This window comes from Micromys minutus (genome assembly GCF_963924665.1).
Source record: "Micromys minutus genome assembly, chromosome: 12".
NCBI lineage: Eukaryota > Metazoa > Chordata > Mammalia > Rodentia > Muridae > Micromys > Micromys minutus.
The window spans coordinates 34,642,765-34,661,788 of record NC_137981.1 but is presented as its reverse complement, the minus strand read 5'-3'; the positions used below and the strand labels follow the sequence as shown (position 1 = coordinate 34,661,788).

At 42.4% G+C, this 19,024-nt stretch overlaps 1 protein-coding gene across 11 annotated transcripts in view; it reads right to left on the bottom strand.

Moving 5' to 3' along the window:
• The window catches only part of KCNMA1 (potassium calcium-activated channel subfamily M alpha 1), a 666,778-nt gene that overhangs the window by 331,357 nt on the left and 316,397 nt on the right, over positions 1-19,024 (bottom strand). For all 11 annotated transcript variants that reach the window (XM_080926078.1, XM_080926079.1, XM_080926070.1 and 8 more), the window contains exon 3: positions 2,982-3,043. In XM_080926078.1, the coding sequence (XP_080782204.1) occupies positions 2,982-3,043 (62 nt within the window). The remainder of the gene's footprint in view (positions 1-2,981; positions 3,044-19,024) is intronic.

The window sequence follows — 19,024 nt, the reverse complement described above, 5'->3', positions numbered from 1 at the left end:
CCTATGACTGACTACTTTATGGCAGGGTCTCTCACCAAACCCAGAGCTAACATGGCAGTCAAGTGAGCCCAGTGGTCTTCGGTCTCCACCCCCTCTCCAAAGCTCTGGAGTTACACACCGTGCTCAGCTTTTTGGAAATGCCTTGGTGATTTGATCTTGGGTCTTCATAAGCATCAGTAGATGCTCTTACCCGCCAGACCATCTCCCCAGTCCTTCTTTACACTGTTCAAAAGGCTATGTGTGGACAGCTTTGCTTCTTGAGCTTCTGTAACTATGAGAGTTCCGATCTACCAAGTAGGTGAAGACAGCTCTAGTTAAGTTTAATAAAAGAACAATCTTTCAAACCATGTCAATCTTTTGCAGAGGGTTAACACTAACGCAGATCCATCTCCAGAATACCAGGTGTTTTTCTCAGAGCAATGACTTGCTATAATCTTTAAGAGAAATTTAACCTGCTTTCCAAGATGGCCAGCCAAGCCATTTCTACTAAGCCAGAAGTAGTTTTGAATGAAAAGGGTAGACTTCATGAATTTTTCTTCTACTTCCTCACCCTAGTTCCATGTATACTTTATATATAGAGTTTCATCTCACATCTTTCATTAAACTTGATTGCAATTTGACTCATGGATTTAATTGGGTGTTCTATGACATTCTAGACTTACCATAAAGGTAACATTATAGATTTTACTTTAATTCATCTCTTTAAACTGAGCATGCGTGCTCAACCAGGATGGGAAGATGGAGGATTCTCTGTGTAGGCTGCTCACTGGCTTCTCTGTACGTTAGAGTCTTAGGCTATGGTCTCAGGGCCAGATGAAGAAGCAGATATGAAAAGTAGAGTTATGTATGTAGCAACAGGTGTTCTGCTAAAAAAAAGTCTGTTACAAAAAACAAAACAAAACAAACAAACAAAAAAAAAACCCACAGAGTTTGCCCAGTTTAGGTAGAGAGAAAGGCTGAATCCAGGCTAAGACCTGGCCAGCCCCCATAGAGAATGAGGACAATCTAATCTCTAAGATTATTGGCAATTTTTGCTGGGCAAACTGAAAGCCTGAACTAAAGATCAGCCTTGGTACAGACTCTTTGAATGACCCTAAAAGAACTAGAATCACTGAGGGTTTCAAGTACCAGCTTCACAAAGACTAAACAACTTCAGGACTAATCCAGAGGACTGGAGGAGGCTGGGGAGGCACTTGTGAACAACATGCCCTGCCATCCTCCCCAAAGGAAGACCAGACTCTATAAAGTCAAAGATTGACTCTTAGCGGACACTGTTTAAAAAAAAGACACCGTCCAAATCCATCTTCCAGAAATAGTTTATTACCATGACATACATGGGGGAACAAAGGGAGACAAAGGAAAGGGAGGCACAGTCTAAGTCTCTGTCCTTATTGGAGACTGCCACACTCACCTTCACATAAGTGTGTACTCTCTGGGGACATATAGACTACATATCCGAACCTCTTTCCTAAGCCCCAGCACAGGCGTTGGCAGGGTATGTTCCCCATGACCCCTAGAGAGAGATTGGAGAAAGATGACCAAGGGGTTGGTTGAAAGTTCAAGTTCATTTCAAATGTGGTTCAGAATCTCTGAGTAAATATGAAAGGAGAGCTTACCTGGAGACTTCCATACTGAATGATGCTCTTCTTTCTTGACTAGCAATTTCGGATGAAGAGAACACACACTTTCTTGTTCCCTGGGGATATTTAACGGACTCAGGACTCCAGACAAGTGAGGGCCCAGTCTTGTGTCCGAGGAAGGCTAGGTGACTTCTGACTTCTACACTTGGCAGATTTCAGACACAGATGAGTAGACATGCTTCTTTTCTTTTCCTTGATGTGACAGTTTGGCCCCCATAGCCAAATGCACAAAATCCCCTGGCTGGTGACCAGATAACTCTGGGAAATTCAGAATTTTGGTGTGCATTTAATTGCTACCATACCACACCATAGGAAAAAAGAGCATTGAGCTCAAAAGCAAGGCATACCAGAGTCTGACCCAACAGGAACACAAAGGCAGGTGTCCTAGGATACAAGGCTAGGACCCAGTCAGGATTAACATTAGAGGAATGAAAACTACTCTCAAAGTAAACAAGGAGGGCTGCAAGCTCCAGGGCTCTTGTTCTTGGTCAGAGCTGTCAATTTTGTGTCACAACAGAAAAGCAAGTCTGTTCCCAGATCTGTGTGTCTCAGATGCTGTCAACTTTGAGACTGCAGTAGGTCAGTTGGAAAGGATGATGTATTGAGCAGTGGTTCCCACAGCATTAAGGGTAGCCATAGTGTCTGGTATCTTCAGTCTTCCCAAAGGTTCACCGTCTGCGAACCATGCTTATCCTGCTGTACCAGACCATTAAACAACCACTCAAAGGGTCTGCATGAGCACTATTCTCTACAAGTTCTCAGAGAATCACAGACCTCCAGCTCTGGGAGTCCTCATGAATGCTTTATCCCATTTCCTTAGTTTCACAAGTGAGGAAGCACAATGACCATTGATTGAGCTACATATTCGCTTGGCAGGTGGAATCCCAGTACTGTACTTTCTAATACATCTTTCAGATAATCTCTCTCTGACTGAGAAAGGAAAGTCCTATGGCTGTGGCCAGAATGGCTCAGACTCATCTGTTGGACTCTGTAACCCTCTTCCAGAGGTTGCACACTCCCAAAGGAGTCCTCTGAACGTCTCAGCATGTTCAGTACAAATACTCAATCAGAAAACAGCTCATTACAAATATATACCCAGCAAGAAGGCTTGGTTACCAATGCCTCTCACTTCCATACCATCAGCATCAACATAGCCTTTCTTCTGAGGGAACTTTTCCCCAGTCATAAGTGAAGTACAAGGAAGCCCTGCCTTCCTCCAAGTCTTCAGCACACAGAAGATTCTTGGTAAGGCTCGTGTTAAGTTAAATAGCACAGCAATGTGTGGGGGGGCATAATTACCCTAGGGGAAAAGGGGGCAAGACAACATTTGTGCATACTCACTTTGACGAGTCTATGAAGTATATTACAAGGGCACCAATGCTGAGAGCAAAGACTAACACAACCTGCAGAAGAAGAGAGACATTCCATTACTCAAGGGCTGGCAGCTGATGGCTGGCTTTTTTGAGTGGCAGTCACAACTGCTTAGCACAGTGACTACTACCTTCAGGGACCTGCTTCCACGTCTCAGGTGCTCATGTTCTTCCTGCCCTGTGACAACCCAGACATCGACTCCTCACTCAGCCTTGGGAGTAACCTTGCTCCTTGCCAGTAGGGGTCAGGGCAGACTTTTCCACCCTGTGTCCTTGGATTTTTTTTTTTTTTTTTTAAATCCTGTCCTGTCACCTTGAGGGGTAGCTTCTCTACAACTGAATTAAACAACTTCAGTCGGGAAAGAGAGTACAAAGACTTGGAAGGATGTAGCTTTTCATCCTCTACCAACACTGAGACTTAAAGGGAATGATCACGTTTAACAGGTTTGTTGAGTTACAAAATACATCCATTTTGAGCACATAATTCTTTAATAACTTTTGCAAAACTTACCAACTTATTGACATCACCATGATCCAGTTTCAGAACATTTTTATCATCTCAATAAGATCTTTCTTGCCTGTGAAATTAATCCCTGTTCTATCCTCTGGGTCTAGACAGTCACTAATCTGCTTTCTGTTTCTACATAAGAAATATCCATCAGAAAAGCACACATTTGCTACTACAGATATCACTTTGGATACATGTGTAAAGAAATATTTATGCACACACAAACACACACACACAAACACACACACACACTTCTATATCAATATAAATTTGCTCAATTCTGAGTGTGTTTATAAGATTTCTCAAACACATAGGAAAAACATTAGATAGAAAAGTGGGGTCATACATCTGACCAGTTAGTTATACAACAGTCTTTAAGCTTTTTTGCCCTTGTTCAAAATCAATCATTACAATGTAAAAGACATCCTTGACATCTCCTTCAACGCACACCTGACAGATAAAAGTCCAGTGAAGGAACCTGTAGGAGATCAGGCTACTACTGACGCCTCTGGCCCTCATTCGGTTTTCTAATGTGTTTATTTTACCTTCCACAGAGGAGATGATTAATGCCAATAAAAGATGGTCCCAGTAAAAAAGACACTACCAGACAGCGATTAAGGCTGGGAACAGAAAAGAAAACAAAACAAAGACAACAAAAATACAGGAACATCATATACACAATGTCTTCATGCTCTTCAACCCAGCCCTTTAGATGGACACAACTCCTAAAAAAACTGTAGGGAAGATTTTTAGAAATGCAAGTCTCCTCAGGATCTATATGCAGAAATCTGGCTAGCCTGGGATGATGAACAGAGAAGTTACCCCCTACTTCTGATAAGACTGAGTATGTAGTGCATTCTTGTGTGTGTGTGTGTGTGTGTGTGTGTGTGTGTGCGCGCGCGCGCGCGCGCGCACGTGCATTCGCAAGTGGAAATTACACACTCCTGAGTTTTTCTGTGTATGTTAATGTGGTTGATAAAAAATGCAGTATACATGCAATACTCATTAAAGTACTGCCAAATCCCCCAAGGAACCACAGGGGAGGGATGATCAGCTGGCTACACCGTGTAGAAAACAACTGAGCACAACACAAGGGACATGCAGTGTTCTCAGCACCAGCTAGCATTTCTTTCTCAGGAGCAGTGGCTAGAGTCCTACGCCACTGGGGTTCATTTCATTCTTCTGCTCTGCTTTTCAAATCAAGGCTGCCATTGAATGCAAGACAGCTCCTGCAGTTTGCCTGTAACCATCAGCTACCAATAGACGAGTTCTTGGCTGAATTGCCTCTGCTCCTCACATGGGTCCATTCACAGCTTGTGTGCAAAGGTATACCGGAAATAAAACTATAAGCAGGCCTCTGCTCTTCATCCTACAACAAATAGCATCAGATTAATTTGGAGCTGGGCTGCTATTTCTGAACCGTAAGCAGTTAGATCCGGGTCCTGACCTTGTTCTCAGAAAGCTGCAGAGGGAAGGGATGTGATGGCAGTGGAGGGGAAGGTCCCCTTCATTTGTAAAGGCTGATCAAGCACAGATCCCTGTCCAGTTAGTTCCATATGAATGGATGTAGAGCTGCTGTCAGGGCTCACTAAACTGTCCTATGTCACCAAATGCTATGTCTTAGGAAAGGAAAACAAAAGTCCTTGCAAATCACACCTTCATTCTGTGAGAAGCTAGGATCTGAGCACTCCCAGGAAAGCAATATTGTCCCAGCAGCAGAATGGCCAGAGTAAGTGACACTGCTTTGTACCAGTTGCTTTCACTTTGGAATAATGTGTCACTTATTTAAGCAAATCAGCTACAAGGGTTTGGAATACACCCCACTGGCCTCTTCAGATTCAAATAGCAGCATCTTCAAGGGTAAGAGCAAAAGGAACATGGGAGGGATATGTTCCCCCACAAAGCCCCTGTTGAGTGAACCTAGGATTAGATCCTGTGACCTGCAAGAAGGCCTTTTCTCAGAGAGATTGGGGGACCCAAAGTACCCCAACCACCAAGAGCCATGACTGCCTCCCAACAGGCAAATAATAAAATAATTATTATTAACAATGATGATGATGATAATAAAAGAGTACTTATCAAGAAGGCGAACTGTGCATGTAAGCAAATATCATTGCCATCATAATTAATAATTAAGAAGAAGGAGAACTGTACATGTAGGCAAATAATAATAAAGTAGTACTCCGTAAGAAGGTAAACTGTGCATGCAAACTTTCAACTTACTAACGAGCCTTGTTACCATGTCAGGTTTGACTCAGCGTGTGCAGAAACTTAGCCAAGAAAATGTGAAGCTGACAGACTCTGCCACTTGTTACATGGCTCTCTCAAAGCCACCTGAGCAGAAAGGCATGGCTCACCCTCTTTCGTCAGCTTAAAAAAAAAAACAGATTCTAAATATATTTTTGTTTGTTTTTTGACAAGAAAAACCATGGCCAGTGGGTAGAGGCAGTTTCTAAGCAAGCCTAGCAAGACCACTGAGATGAAGGGAACCTACTCTGTAAAACTGTCCGTGTGTGTGTGTGTGTGTGTGTGTGTGTGTGTGTGTGTGTGTGTGTGCACACACACACATAAAGTCCTATGCAGTTACATAATTACCATCAGTTGTCCAGAGAATGTATGCTAAAGCTACTGAAGGCATTTCATAAATCAAGAGATGGAAGAGGGAGTTAGAGGAGAGTGGGGACATTGTGGGTTCTTGCTTCGGTATCTCTTCATTCTCCAAGTGGCAGTTCTTTGTGCAAGTTAGCTACTCTCATATTGTGTCAGTACAGCCCAGGGCCACTGAAGATCCTGCATACTTCTATAGCCTCAGTGAAAAGGAAGGTGAAAGTCAAAGGGACAGGGAAGGAAGATGGCACTAAACAAATCACAGTGCTTAGCCCCTGACAGCAAAATGTATGTGGTCTCTAGCAGCTAAGTCATAAGATGACCTTTAAAATGACCAAGCCTTTCCAACACAAGGGCCAATATGGGGTTAGTTGTATGATCTAAGAGGTTATTTGCTCCTTGTCTGTCCTGACACAGGCTGTGCTAGGTATTAACAGAGTCTGTTTGGACGATACTCACTGTTATGCTCTCAGACTAACTGCAAACACCTACGTGAACTTACAAACTGCACTACTCCTGGCTTAAATCCGAAAGGAAACTGAAAGCTAGATGAGAACCTGGCACCTCAGCTTCCTTTTAGTACCCATGCTTTGGCTGAACAAACAGAGCTAACTTATTTGTCCTTGCCTTTTTGTCTTGAACCACCCTGAATTCTGGAAGAACGCTTTCAAGATGGATCACTCCCCAGATAAGGACAATTATTCTTGAGAGTCAAGCAGAGTCCAGAACAAAGGTAATCATCTTGCTGAAACAAGATGGGTCCCAGATACAGCTGTGGTGACAGTGACTGACAGATTAGTACCTCTTCAGACCACTTTGTAGGTTTCCTTTGTAGGATATGGGCTGAGACCATGATTAATTGGTGATACAGAGGACCGCCCCTCCACTGGTCCTCTGTATCACCTTTGTCACACACACCTCCTGCCCTCTAGAGGTTCAACTGGACCATTTTATCTGTTGCTCTTTTCAGTGTGGCTACACTGAGTAAACTGGGGAAGGATGGCTGAGTTTGCCTTCTCAAGACTTCTAGAGTCCAGACTTACACCATTAAAAGTGCCAATTAAAATACTAAACATTAAGTCTATTTCTGGAGTGCTAGGTCAATACAAAAAATGAAAGAAAGAGAGAAAGAAAAGCAACTTGACAAGTATCATTGGAACAAAAAGAGTGTGATTCATCTATTTTCAGAGCCTGACAAGTGACATGACAAACATGACAAGTGTTTGCACCAAAGAATGCCAGGGACACACACCGTGTGTTCAAACAATGCACACAAAAAGTCCATCCACCGTCTGATGAGAGGTCTCGGCATGAGCTGCGGTGAGATCAAGACACCTTGGCAGCGTCTTTCTGGATGGAAATCCTAGCAAGTAATGAAGAGCTTTCAGATGGCTGGAAGGGAAAATGTCATGACAATGAGAAACATGTGGCCAAACATAGCCAATTTCCTTCAGTTACCAAAACTCCTAGGGAAAGGCAGATTCAGTAAAGTTGAGGCAGGCAGTTGTGGGGGGTGGGGAGGTGGAGAGGCAGAAAGCTATAAAGCAATGGCTGAGAACTTAGTATATAAAAAGAATAAATTGGCAAAGATCAAGGCTGGGAGAAAGTTTGGCTGAGTTGCTAACATGGGGGCAAAGGAAAGGTACTACAGTGTCTGAAGATGACCCATGGATCATTTTAATATTTAACAGCAAGGTCTAGGATGACAACTAGAGGCTCTAATAAGACACTAGACACATGGAGTTATATGTAGAACTACATGCAATAGATGGAGCATGCACAGGAAAGCAAAATTACGATCAAAGTGCCCATATTATGGGATATGAAAGCTCAAATCCTTTGTTAAACATGGCTGTTTATGTTGCAAACTCTCTTTGATCTAGCCTACTTTCTCCCTTGAAATAGATCCTTTCTCAATAAATTATCTCAGTCTACTAGCTAGCATCTATATACCTCTGTCCAATTCTTTGTTCAGGGATACAAGAAACTAAGACCTCCCTGGAGCCAGTGGCAGGATGAACGCAGGCACCAACAGACACACACACACACACACACACACACACACACGCACGCACGCATGCACGCACACACGAGGCTCTAGTGACTCCAGTAACAGACTGAGCTATATAAATGGACAAATGAGGCCACATGGGCCTTCAGAGATGAACCTGAAGCTGAGGTTCAAAGGAGTAATATCCCTGGGGAGTTCTTACAAAGCAAAGCTACCTTCTTATAAGGTGTCTTGGGAAGCATAGGTGCTAGTGATAAATCTGACAACCCAAGTTGGATCCCGGGAACCCGCAAGGTAGAAACAGAGAAGGACTTTTCTGTTATTGACCTCCACAGGCAGGCAGAGGCACACATGTCCTATACCCAAACTAAATGCAAAGCAAAATCAAAAAGGAGGAGGAGTACCCTTGTTCCTTCCTTGTACCAGAGAATATCAAAGCAGTGGGAGGGGAGCTGGGGCCCTCCATTTTTGTTAGGCTTGTCTCAAACATCTGACATGTGGCCGTGAGTGGGTGTTCCTGAACTAAAGCCATTAGGGAAAACCACTTAGCTCAAGTCAGAGATTAATTCACAAATGTAGCCTGAACAATTAAGCCCATTAGAACATATGTATGAGGCCTACAGGCTTGGAGAATCTACTAGGCATGCTCCAGAAAGTCTGGAGAGGAAGGGGAATTAATTCTTTCCTACGATAGTTTTTGTACATTCTCTTTAGCTCTCGGCAGAACAAATGACCCTAATTAATGATGCTACGTGTTTGATGTAGAATCTGGCTACTGGCAACAGAGACTTTTCTTGGAAAAAGGACAGTTTTCCCTATTGGATGCTGAAAGTATATGGCTTTTCCCTGCTTTAAATTGAACTGTAATTTATATATAATAAAATTAACTATGCATAGAAAAAAAATAGATGGAAAATTTCTCAAGGCAAAACAATCTGGGGACAGTTTGTTTCTAAGAAGGGGTATGCAGTCTAACAACTAAATTGCAATGTTGGGTCTGGTAAATTTAATAACTCAAGTAGGCATTTCTTGAACTGTGATGTGTTAGGCCTAGAGTAAGGGACAGGGAATCATGAGGCCAAAATAGTAAAGTCAAGCTGAACCCCTTAAGTTGTCCTCAGAAAACATGGAATCCAGGAGCTGAAATGAATCAAGAGTCTCCTGGGTTTAAGAAATGCCCTACACATAAACAGACTCCTTTCGAGGACCCAGCATAAAAACACTGCCGTGCCATGCCCATCACCAGACATGATAGAGGAAGAGAGAAGGGGGTTAAAAAAACAAGAAAAAAATAAAGAATACTACTGATGTCCCAGGTGGGTCTGTGCTAGAGAGGACCGAACGCAATTGATGACACGGAGTAGGGATGACAGGTGGCAAGGGGAGGCAGCGAGATCATGGGTCTCACTTAGCAGGGTGGATGAGCCTGCCATGTCATCTCCCTGGGAGTCAGTTTCCCAGCCTGTGAAATGCCAGGATTGAAAAAAAAATTTTTTTACAGAAGGATCTTGGGAGGTTACTGACTGCAGTGTATAAATTAAGAACATAATGAAAAGGGACTTCGCAGGGCTTTTTCCCAGGACCAGGTCTCCGCCATTGCTATAAACAAACAAACAAACAGGGCAGGGTCTGCCCCAACGTCTTCCTCTTATGCTTCGTGGCATCTGTGAAAAGCCTGCACACTTTCTGTCTATTTTAACACCTAAAGCTAAGACTGGACCTCATTTTTTAAAAGGAAATAAAAGGGAGTACATTTTAATAACAAATCTATTAAGTAATGTTTTTTCATTCTTAAAGATTTAATGATTCTCCTAAGTTGGTACAATATTGGCACCCAAAATGGTACTCTTCTGACCATAAATTTTAAATGATTTATAAAGGATAGGAGAGGTATTTTTACCAGGTCATTTAAATAGCCAAAGGCCTCTTAAATTTACAGCCTGGTAGTCTGATGCACTGCATTTGATTTATAGATACATACAAACAGACATGATATAAATTAATTCAGTAGAAAACCAAACTCCAAGGAAGGACTGGAAGAGAAATGTGTTCAAGAAGAAAATAAGCCAGAGGCAGCAGGGCCTTTGAGGAGTTGCTGTACTAGAAACACACAGTGCTTCCTTCAGGAGCAAAACTGCTTTCTTCCTATGTAAGGTTTATGGCTAAGGTTTGCTGTTGCCTCCGGTAATTGGTGCTGAAACTAGAACCCCATGGGTGAGAATGCTAAGTACATACTCTATGACCAAATTATGCCCGCAGTCCCAAATTTATATGTAAAATAACCTAGCAGAAATAACTAGGATTTTATAAGATTTTTACAGGCATTTATGGGGATTGAGTAATTTTCCCAAATGCAAACCTATGAGCTCATATTAATCTGGAATATTAGAACACAAAGAAGGGACCTCCACCAGTGGCTTCCAATCACAACTCTAGTATGGAACAACACACACACACACACACACACACACACACACACACACACACACACACAAATCTCTGAGGGAAACTCATTGAAAACTCTGATCTGTTTCTTCTGGTTGTATCTCAGACTCCTTCCCTCTTTCAACTCCAATTACTGTGGACATTTTGTTCTTATCATTAACCTCTCACCTATTCCACCACTTCCTACCACAGGGCCTTTGCACCACCCATCCAGGGTCACTTCTCATAGGCTTGCCTAACCATCAGCGATCAGTTCCACAGGTATTTCCTGCCTGTTGCTATAGGAAATTACCTGCGAGTGCAGTCTCTTTGTGGCACTCAGCATTAGAGCAGTGACATGATTTTTGCTGCATTTTGATCAGCGTGTCTCTCCAAGGCTGGACTGGAAGTCCTCTGATGACAGAATGCATGTCCTTCTTGGCAGGAACTCAACTGCATCGTCATTAACGAGATGAGTATTAGAAGAGAGATGGGAAACAAGTCTGGAGATTAAATGCCATGGAAATAGAAGAAGAATGGAAGGGCGAGGGTGAGATTAAAGAACCTAGAACCTTGGCTAGAAGTGAGATGTGGCTCCAGGTGACACAGGACCCAGGGACCCAAGAGTGGGGATTAAGTGGTAGGAAGGGTTCAAAGGTGTAGTGTACATGTCCAAAAGGCATGTGCATGGTTTGGAAACTGAGGGTCGGAACTGAGGTCAAGAAGACAAAGTGCATGGTGGCACCTTCCCAGAATAGCAAGAAGGCTCTAGAGGGAGAGAGATAGCCTATTAGGAAGACAGACAGCAATAGAATTTAGTTGGATGACAGATGCCCCAGAAGGAAAGGGTTTAAACAAGGACGGAAGGCAGAGCATTCACTGGCCCCTCACTACAAAGACGCAAGACAGGTCCAAGACAGATAACAAGAGATATTAGATATCCAGAAAAAAAAACCGACTCAACTGTGGTGGTAAGCAAAGCGTACATTAACTGAAGAAGCAGAGAATACAGATCTGGATAAAAACTTGGGATCTGTGACCTCAAGACACAACCAAATACAAACATCATCCATATGTAGTAAGTGTAGACATCTATCAGTGTAGACATCTATAGCACATAATCATGTATGAAAACTGCCAGGCTCTAAGAGATAAAATAACACTCTACTGCTCTCAAACAGTGGGTCTCTATCAATAGTTATTAATCAACCATGAGCACAGCAATGCATCTATGTCAGTTTTTAAGTCATGCCAGCTCAAAATGACTGTAGATAGAAATAACAGCCCAGAAGACAGTGAGAGTCTCTCTTAACATAAGCTATGCGGATCAAGTTTCTTATAAATCATCCATCCGCTGCTAGAGAGACAGAGTGAAAAGCAATAGCAGGCTTGTGGGAGGACACAGATAAATATGATAAATGTGACTAATACAGAAAGAGGTGGAGGGTGTGATTCCTTTTTGCTTTAAATGTTCCCCAAAGAAGAATCTGGAACATCTATTACAAGCTAATTGCCTAACAACTCCCTCCTTCGAAATTGACCTAACCCCAGGTTCAGATGAGAGCTGCTACAGGTTAGTGACCCCAATCATTCAGGGTGGCTCCTAAATCCTGGCTTTGGTTGCCAATAATCATGGCATTTTACCCATATAATATGTTCCTCTGGAGTATCTATTTATTGTAACTATTTAAAAAACAGAAATGAAGAAACATAATTGTAACTGTGAATCAGAAAATGTCCCCCAAACTCCTGTCCATCCTAAAGCCTCAGGTTAATGACACTGAAATTTTATGTCATTGCCTCATGGTACTTAAAAAGATGCATTTTTGCCTAATTTTATCAACAAGCATTACAACCATGTCTTGAAAAGCAACACAAAATTTTGCATTTGAGGTCTAAAGTTTAAAGGTCCTTTTCTATCTAATCATTGAAAAACATGGGGTGGGGGTGGGGACTTCCATCTGTTGATTAAACTCCCAATTCCTAGTTAATGAGTTTTGTGAGAAATTGCCTGGCTTAAGTGAGTGTGGGTTTGGCCAACTGGATTTTTAATTTAATTAGGTTTATAAGATGAGAAATCATGGGTGGCCCTGCCAGGTCAACACTTGCCACTCACTGTCACCAAGGATTACATTTACAGCCTTCTCTGCCCTACTTCTCAAATCTTGTCAGCTCTTAGATTATATTAAAGGCAAAGCTGGGCTTGAGAAGGGATTTATATAGATTTTTGGCCACTCATGTTCAGAAGGGACTCATTCATGGCTGGCAAAAGATCAAAGCAGCCAAGGGTCTATAGGCAGACACACATATATAAGTTGAGACATACGTATTCATCAGGATGCCTTTCAGTGTTAAATAACAGGGTGGTCCTACTTTTGTTTCTGTTTCTAGGACAAGCACCATGGCCAAAATCAACTTGGGGAGAAATGCTTTATTTCATCATATGATTCCATCATGACGGGAAGCCAAGGAAGACTTGGAGGAGGGGACTGAAGCAGAGGCCATGAAAGAATACTGTCTCCTTGTTTGTTCTCCATGGCTTTCTCAGTCTTTTTTTTTAATACAACACAGGACTACCTGTCCAGGAGTGGCATCACCCACAGTGGGCCCTTCCAAATCAACCACTAATCAAGGAAATACCTACTACCCCTCAACACATACAAATACACACACAGGCCACAGTTTGACGGAAGCTATTCCTCAACTGAAGATTCCTCTTCCCAGGTGACTCTAGTTTGGGCCAAGTTGGCAAAAGCTAAGCAGTACAGAAGGCTATCCATGTGACAATACATAATAACACAAAGGTTGCCTAGAGGTGTTATGCTAAGTGAAAGAAAGGTGTTATGCTATGTATCCACAAATAGATACATAGAGCAATTGATACCACCTTATAAGTGACTTAAGTAGGCAAGTTCAAAGAGATAGAAAGTTGAATGGTGTTTATTAAGGAATATTATTAGGTTACAAAGGAACGGTAGGAGAGGGCAGAAAATTACTGTTTGATAACTGAGAATGAAGTTTTGATTTAAGATAAAGAGCTTTATGCATGGATAATGGTGATGACTCCACAATTTACATGTGCCTAGTATCATTAAGCTGTGCATATATTGACTTGCCAAGCACTGAAATAAATTAATCATACATATATACACAGACTCCAATGTATGCATACAAATTCTCACATACGTATATAATTGATTACATTTTTTTCTGAGCATCTGTATGCAGAATATAGAAATGTATTTACATTGAAAAGTTCATACATGATCACACTCTGGTAAGACTCTACGAATTCCTTCTTTTGAATGTAATGGGTACATCCAAGAAACTTACTAGATGCAAATGGCATGTCCCTAGACATTGCATCTTATTACCTAGTAAGCTCAGTATGCTTTCCAATAGACATAAAGACAGGCATGGGTCCATAGATTTCCTTTCCAACCCATTTCTGGCCCATAGCTAGGAATCAGAACTGGTTGTTGTTTTGTGGGCTGATCAAGGTTCTGAGTAGATGCAGGAGCTCCTTTGTCTTTTGGTAACTGTAGCTAAAAGTTCCAAATGTGACTCTGTGTTTGAGAAGACCATGCCCTTAATCTTTTAAGTGATCCACAAACAGATCACCATCCCTCCAAAAGATGATGGAACAGACACAGAGCATCTGGTCTCCAGATTTCCTCAAGGCCAGTTTGCAGTGATGTGTGGTCACAGCTCCTTCATGGATTACTGGAACATTAGAAGCTCTACTAGAAATAACCTATGTCTCCTTCTTCTACTGCAATAATTTTAGCCATCCAAGGCCTTGTTTTTAAAAAGGATTATTGATGTACTCTAGGAAGTAAAGCCACCATGCTTCCCCCCAATGTCAAGGGAGCTGCCAAAGATGATGAACAACATCCAACTGTATTTCCCACACTGATGCCAACATCCAATAGGCTTTAAAGTGCTCTTCTGCCCCAGACTGGGCCTGATTACAAAAGTGTACATCCACTAAGGCCCATTAGTGCCTCCGTTGATTTTCTCCTCTTCAGAACTGCATGCTGACCATATAAAATGAGCTGGCCCTGTCCAGTGCTGGCTAGGCTGAGAATGACACCAGCCAGTCCTTTTGTCAAGTACACAGTAGAGAGAAAGCCAGATCTCCAGAGAATAGCTTCCCTAGTTTCTCCACTTCTGACATCCCTCCCTCCTTCAAAATGATATTTGTGTATTTCTTATTAAATTTAGGCAGATAATCTTTTCTTTCTGAAGTAGAAATCCTTAAGAGACAGCGACCCTCATGCTGCTCACAAAACCCAGTTCCCACAGCCTGGGAAATAGGAAGACAGCATCTAGGGCACACAGCTGGGCATAAACAATTATGAACTAGGTTTGCCTTGAAGAAGGGAAGATACCCTCACCCTGCCAGAGTCGCAGCTGCCACCCTGCTTCTTGGGACTGTGTCACACGTCCACATCACCCATCTAGGATCAGAAGACGCTAACTGCACAGGGAAGCTGGAGCACTGGCTGACTGGATGCGGGCATGGAGAAGACTACACGCATCACTTGTATGGGGCAAGGGTTTGGGGTGGAAAGATGTGAACATGGCAGTTGACATGCACACTCAGCTTCTCCCAGAAGGTTAGAGGGGGAGATGGTAGAATACCACTTACTGTCATTTCAAGGTTACTTATGGGAAGGACATGTGAATGAGGGTCAGACCCATCTTGTACCTCAGGGCTCTTGATGGGTCAACCAGGCTCAGAGCTAGGAATCAGCAAGGTAGAGGGCAGAAGTTATGTGACAATTTTTTTTTATTCCATAGGTTTAAGAGCCTTGACATAGTTGTCAGGAAAAAGACAGAATATAGTCAGGCTTCTGGTATGGCTTTTCTCCCCTTCTTCTTCTATGTTTCAAATTCCTATGTAGGGAAAGCTGCTACTTTTCAGGGGCTAGACCTTCTTATTGTAACAATCTTCTTGCATATTTCAACACAGCTCCAGCCCAATGGCTGGATTTCCCACCTCACCTGCTCCACTAAAAGATCACCGGGTACAAGAGCTCATTTGTATGAACTTCTGGGCCACCTTGTAGTTCCTCATCCCTTCAATGCATGAATCGGGTGATTGTCTAATCACTGCAAGATAAAGAGCTGACTGGACAGGGATATAGGGATGAAGAAGAATCCCCAGCATGCTGAGACAGCTCCGTAACTGCAATACTGAGCTCCCAGCGAGACTACAAGAAGGGAGAATGAGAACTTTCGAAGTTTCTGGAAGATTGTTAGTAGTTGCTGAGCAACAAGGAGACAAGCACACATACCTGTGTGCACTCATGCCAAAGCACATACAAATGCATACTCACATACGTGCTTGCAAACATATTGCACTCATCCATATGTGTGAACACAAACACACAAAGCACACATACACAATTGTGTACTATTAAACATGTACTTGCACTTACACACTTACACACACACACACACACACAAGTTCCCTGCTGCACTCAACTTGAACTTTAATCTCTATCATCAGGGCAGCAAACTCCAACACAAGGTTTTCATACCAAATTTCCTTTGGGCTATGTGCACCAAGATAGTGGTTCTCAAACCCACATCTCCATGAGAATAACCTGTGAAAAAGGCCTGCTCAGAAGAAATGATCATTTCTATCTTTCCCATTAGGAACTCTTGGTCAGACCCAGAATTTGTATTTCTACCTAACTGAAGCCTAGGCTTTTGCTTTCCATCCAAGGACTATGTTTTGCAAATTAAACTAGAGGGAAAAAATACTCTTTCAAGACACCCTGCTTTTCTTTGACATAGGTGCAAAGACATTTAAATTGGTTAATTTTAGGTATTTGCTCTTTAGAAAAAATCCCCCTCAGGTATCTATTAAAAGATCAATCCTTTATTAGGAGATACCACACCCTCTATTGCCACCCATGAATGGTTTCTAATTAACTCCAATTTTGTAGTGAATGAAAAACATGCTGAAAGACATTTTGAAAACTTATGAGTGGGGGAGAAAGAGGCTTGAAGTCCTCTTTGCATTGTTAGAGTCTAGATACATGGGCTGGACAATGCCTGGAAGGTATTACATTTTAATTTAGGTTTATTTACACATTAAACATATATTTATTGAATAGAGACTGTACACCCAGCTTGATACTAGACCTGCATACACAGCCAAGTGGTGCTGCATGTATTCTTATATTAATTTGTGTCCCTGAAATTGTTTGCATGAGAGAGTTCACACTGAGGAACCCTGCTCCCCAGTTGGTCCTGATTGGTAAATAAAGATGCCAACAGCCAATGGCTGGGCAGGACAGAGAGAGGGGGGAGAAAAGAGATCCACCATGCCTGGAGAAGGAGGGGAGGAGAGATGCCCTGCCTGACAAGAGTGGAGGACAGGGAGGTATAGCCGGGATGTGAAGGACCTGGGAGGGTGTGGCCCAGTTAGGCAACCCTCTGGGTCCAGGGCAGCCAAGGTATAATAAAGAATTTAGTAAGTGATAATCTGAAATTATCAGAAGGAGGTGGATTAGCCTCGTGTGGGTTCGGAAGTGGCCCAACTACTGTGCTGCTTAAGGCATTTCAAAACATAAAGGTTGCCTGTGTGACTTTCATTTGGCAACATAAAACATTGGTGTGGGTAGCATTGTGATACCAGGATCTATTTAAATATTTAATTAAACAGTGGGGAACCATAGGACCATGACTACTGACCTCCTGGGGCTCAGAGATAAGAGTACTGGCATGTAGAATCATGTGGTCCCACTAGTGAAAAGTTATTTGGCCAGTGATTAATCTGAAAATGCACCATTAACTTTGTGAACCAAGGTGTCTGAAGGCTCTGTCAGAAGAAAGATAGAAAAGGTGTATTAACCCCACCTCCCCAAATAACCCATGTATACAAAGCCCTCCTAGTTGTCTGTGGAGGTATATTGAGCAAGTGAAGGTACTGCACCGTCAAGGGAAGACCTTAAGAGTTTTTAAAACACAGTTTTTTACCTCCAAGTAATTTGGTCAGCATTTCTAAAAGCAGAACAAGACACTGGCACTTTCCTTACAAGAACACTTGGAAGGTAGAGGCAAGAGGATCAGAAGTTCAAGGTCATCATCAGCTACACTGTGATAGTGAGGGTAGCACGTTTTAACTGAGACCTGTCTCAAAAAATATAAAACAGGAAGAAGAGGGAGAGGAAAAGAAAGGGAAGGAGGTGCAGGAGAGGAAGAGAGAAGAAACAGAATTCATCTAAGGAATTCCAGTATGCGGTTACTCGTTTGGAATAGGCATGGTCACATGTACAACAGCTAATAGGAGCCAGGTCAGCCATGAGACTGGGCTATCCAAGAGGATCAGGTCTCAATGGCTCTGTGGCATGATCTCAGAACAATGTCATCAGTGAGCTCAGATGATCAGAAACTAAGCCTTGCTTCCCTGTCCACATGCCCACACTGTTCTTTGACATCATGACAACTACAGTCTGGGCCTGGAGATTCAGACCAAAATGAATGTCAAGACTGAGTCAGAACTTTGCAATGAGTGGACCATTTCCTGCCACCTGGATTTCAGCACCCCAAGCTGTTTAGGCAGGGTGTTATTCTCTGGCTGTGGAGATCTTTCAAGCAAGCACAGTTCTGTCATCTCTTGCTTCTGGGAATCTCTGAAACCAGATACATGGTCTAATAAGACCATGATCCATCCTCAAGTGCCCATGAGAGATGGACAGTTGCTCTCTGTCAACAGCAATACAAATATCAAGCACGGCCATGAAATTGTCAAGAAGAAAATGTAAGTGACGGACTCTAAAATGTGGCCAGCTCTACATTGTCTGGAGCAAAATGCATATCACATGTAATGCATTAGAGTTCCCACAGACCTCTCTTTTGGCATTCTATCTGAAAAGCCCCAAAAGCAACAACACCTGCTGGCTCTAGAATCAGAAACCAGAGTGAGCTCAGTGGGTTGCAGGGGTCTATGGAGAACAGGTTCATAGGAGGACAGTTCAAGGCCATCAAAACAGTGGGGATTTCCTCCTGACTCAACCCATTTCCCAGAGATATAAGGATGAACTTTAAACAGAACCATAACTTAAGTTATGTTATTTGCCCTGAATTGTCATCTTAAAAGCCACAAATAAGGGCTAGAGAGATGGCTTCGTGGTTAAAGGATGCACTGCTCTTCCAGAGGACTGAATTTGAGTTCTAAGCACCAGCATCTGACAATTCATAACCACCAGTATCTCTAGATCCAAAGGCTCTAACATCATCCTCTGGCCTCAGATGTTACCATTACTCATATGATAGTCTTACATTCACTTCACACACACACACACACACACACACACACACACACACACACAATTAAACATGAATTCTAAACAAAAATCAAAGTAATATTCATTCTTAAAATACTTTTAATTTAACCTAATTCATCCAATATATTTTATTTCATTAAAAACTAAAGAGATGCTAGAAA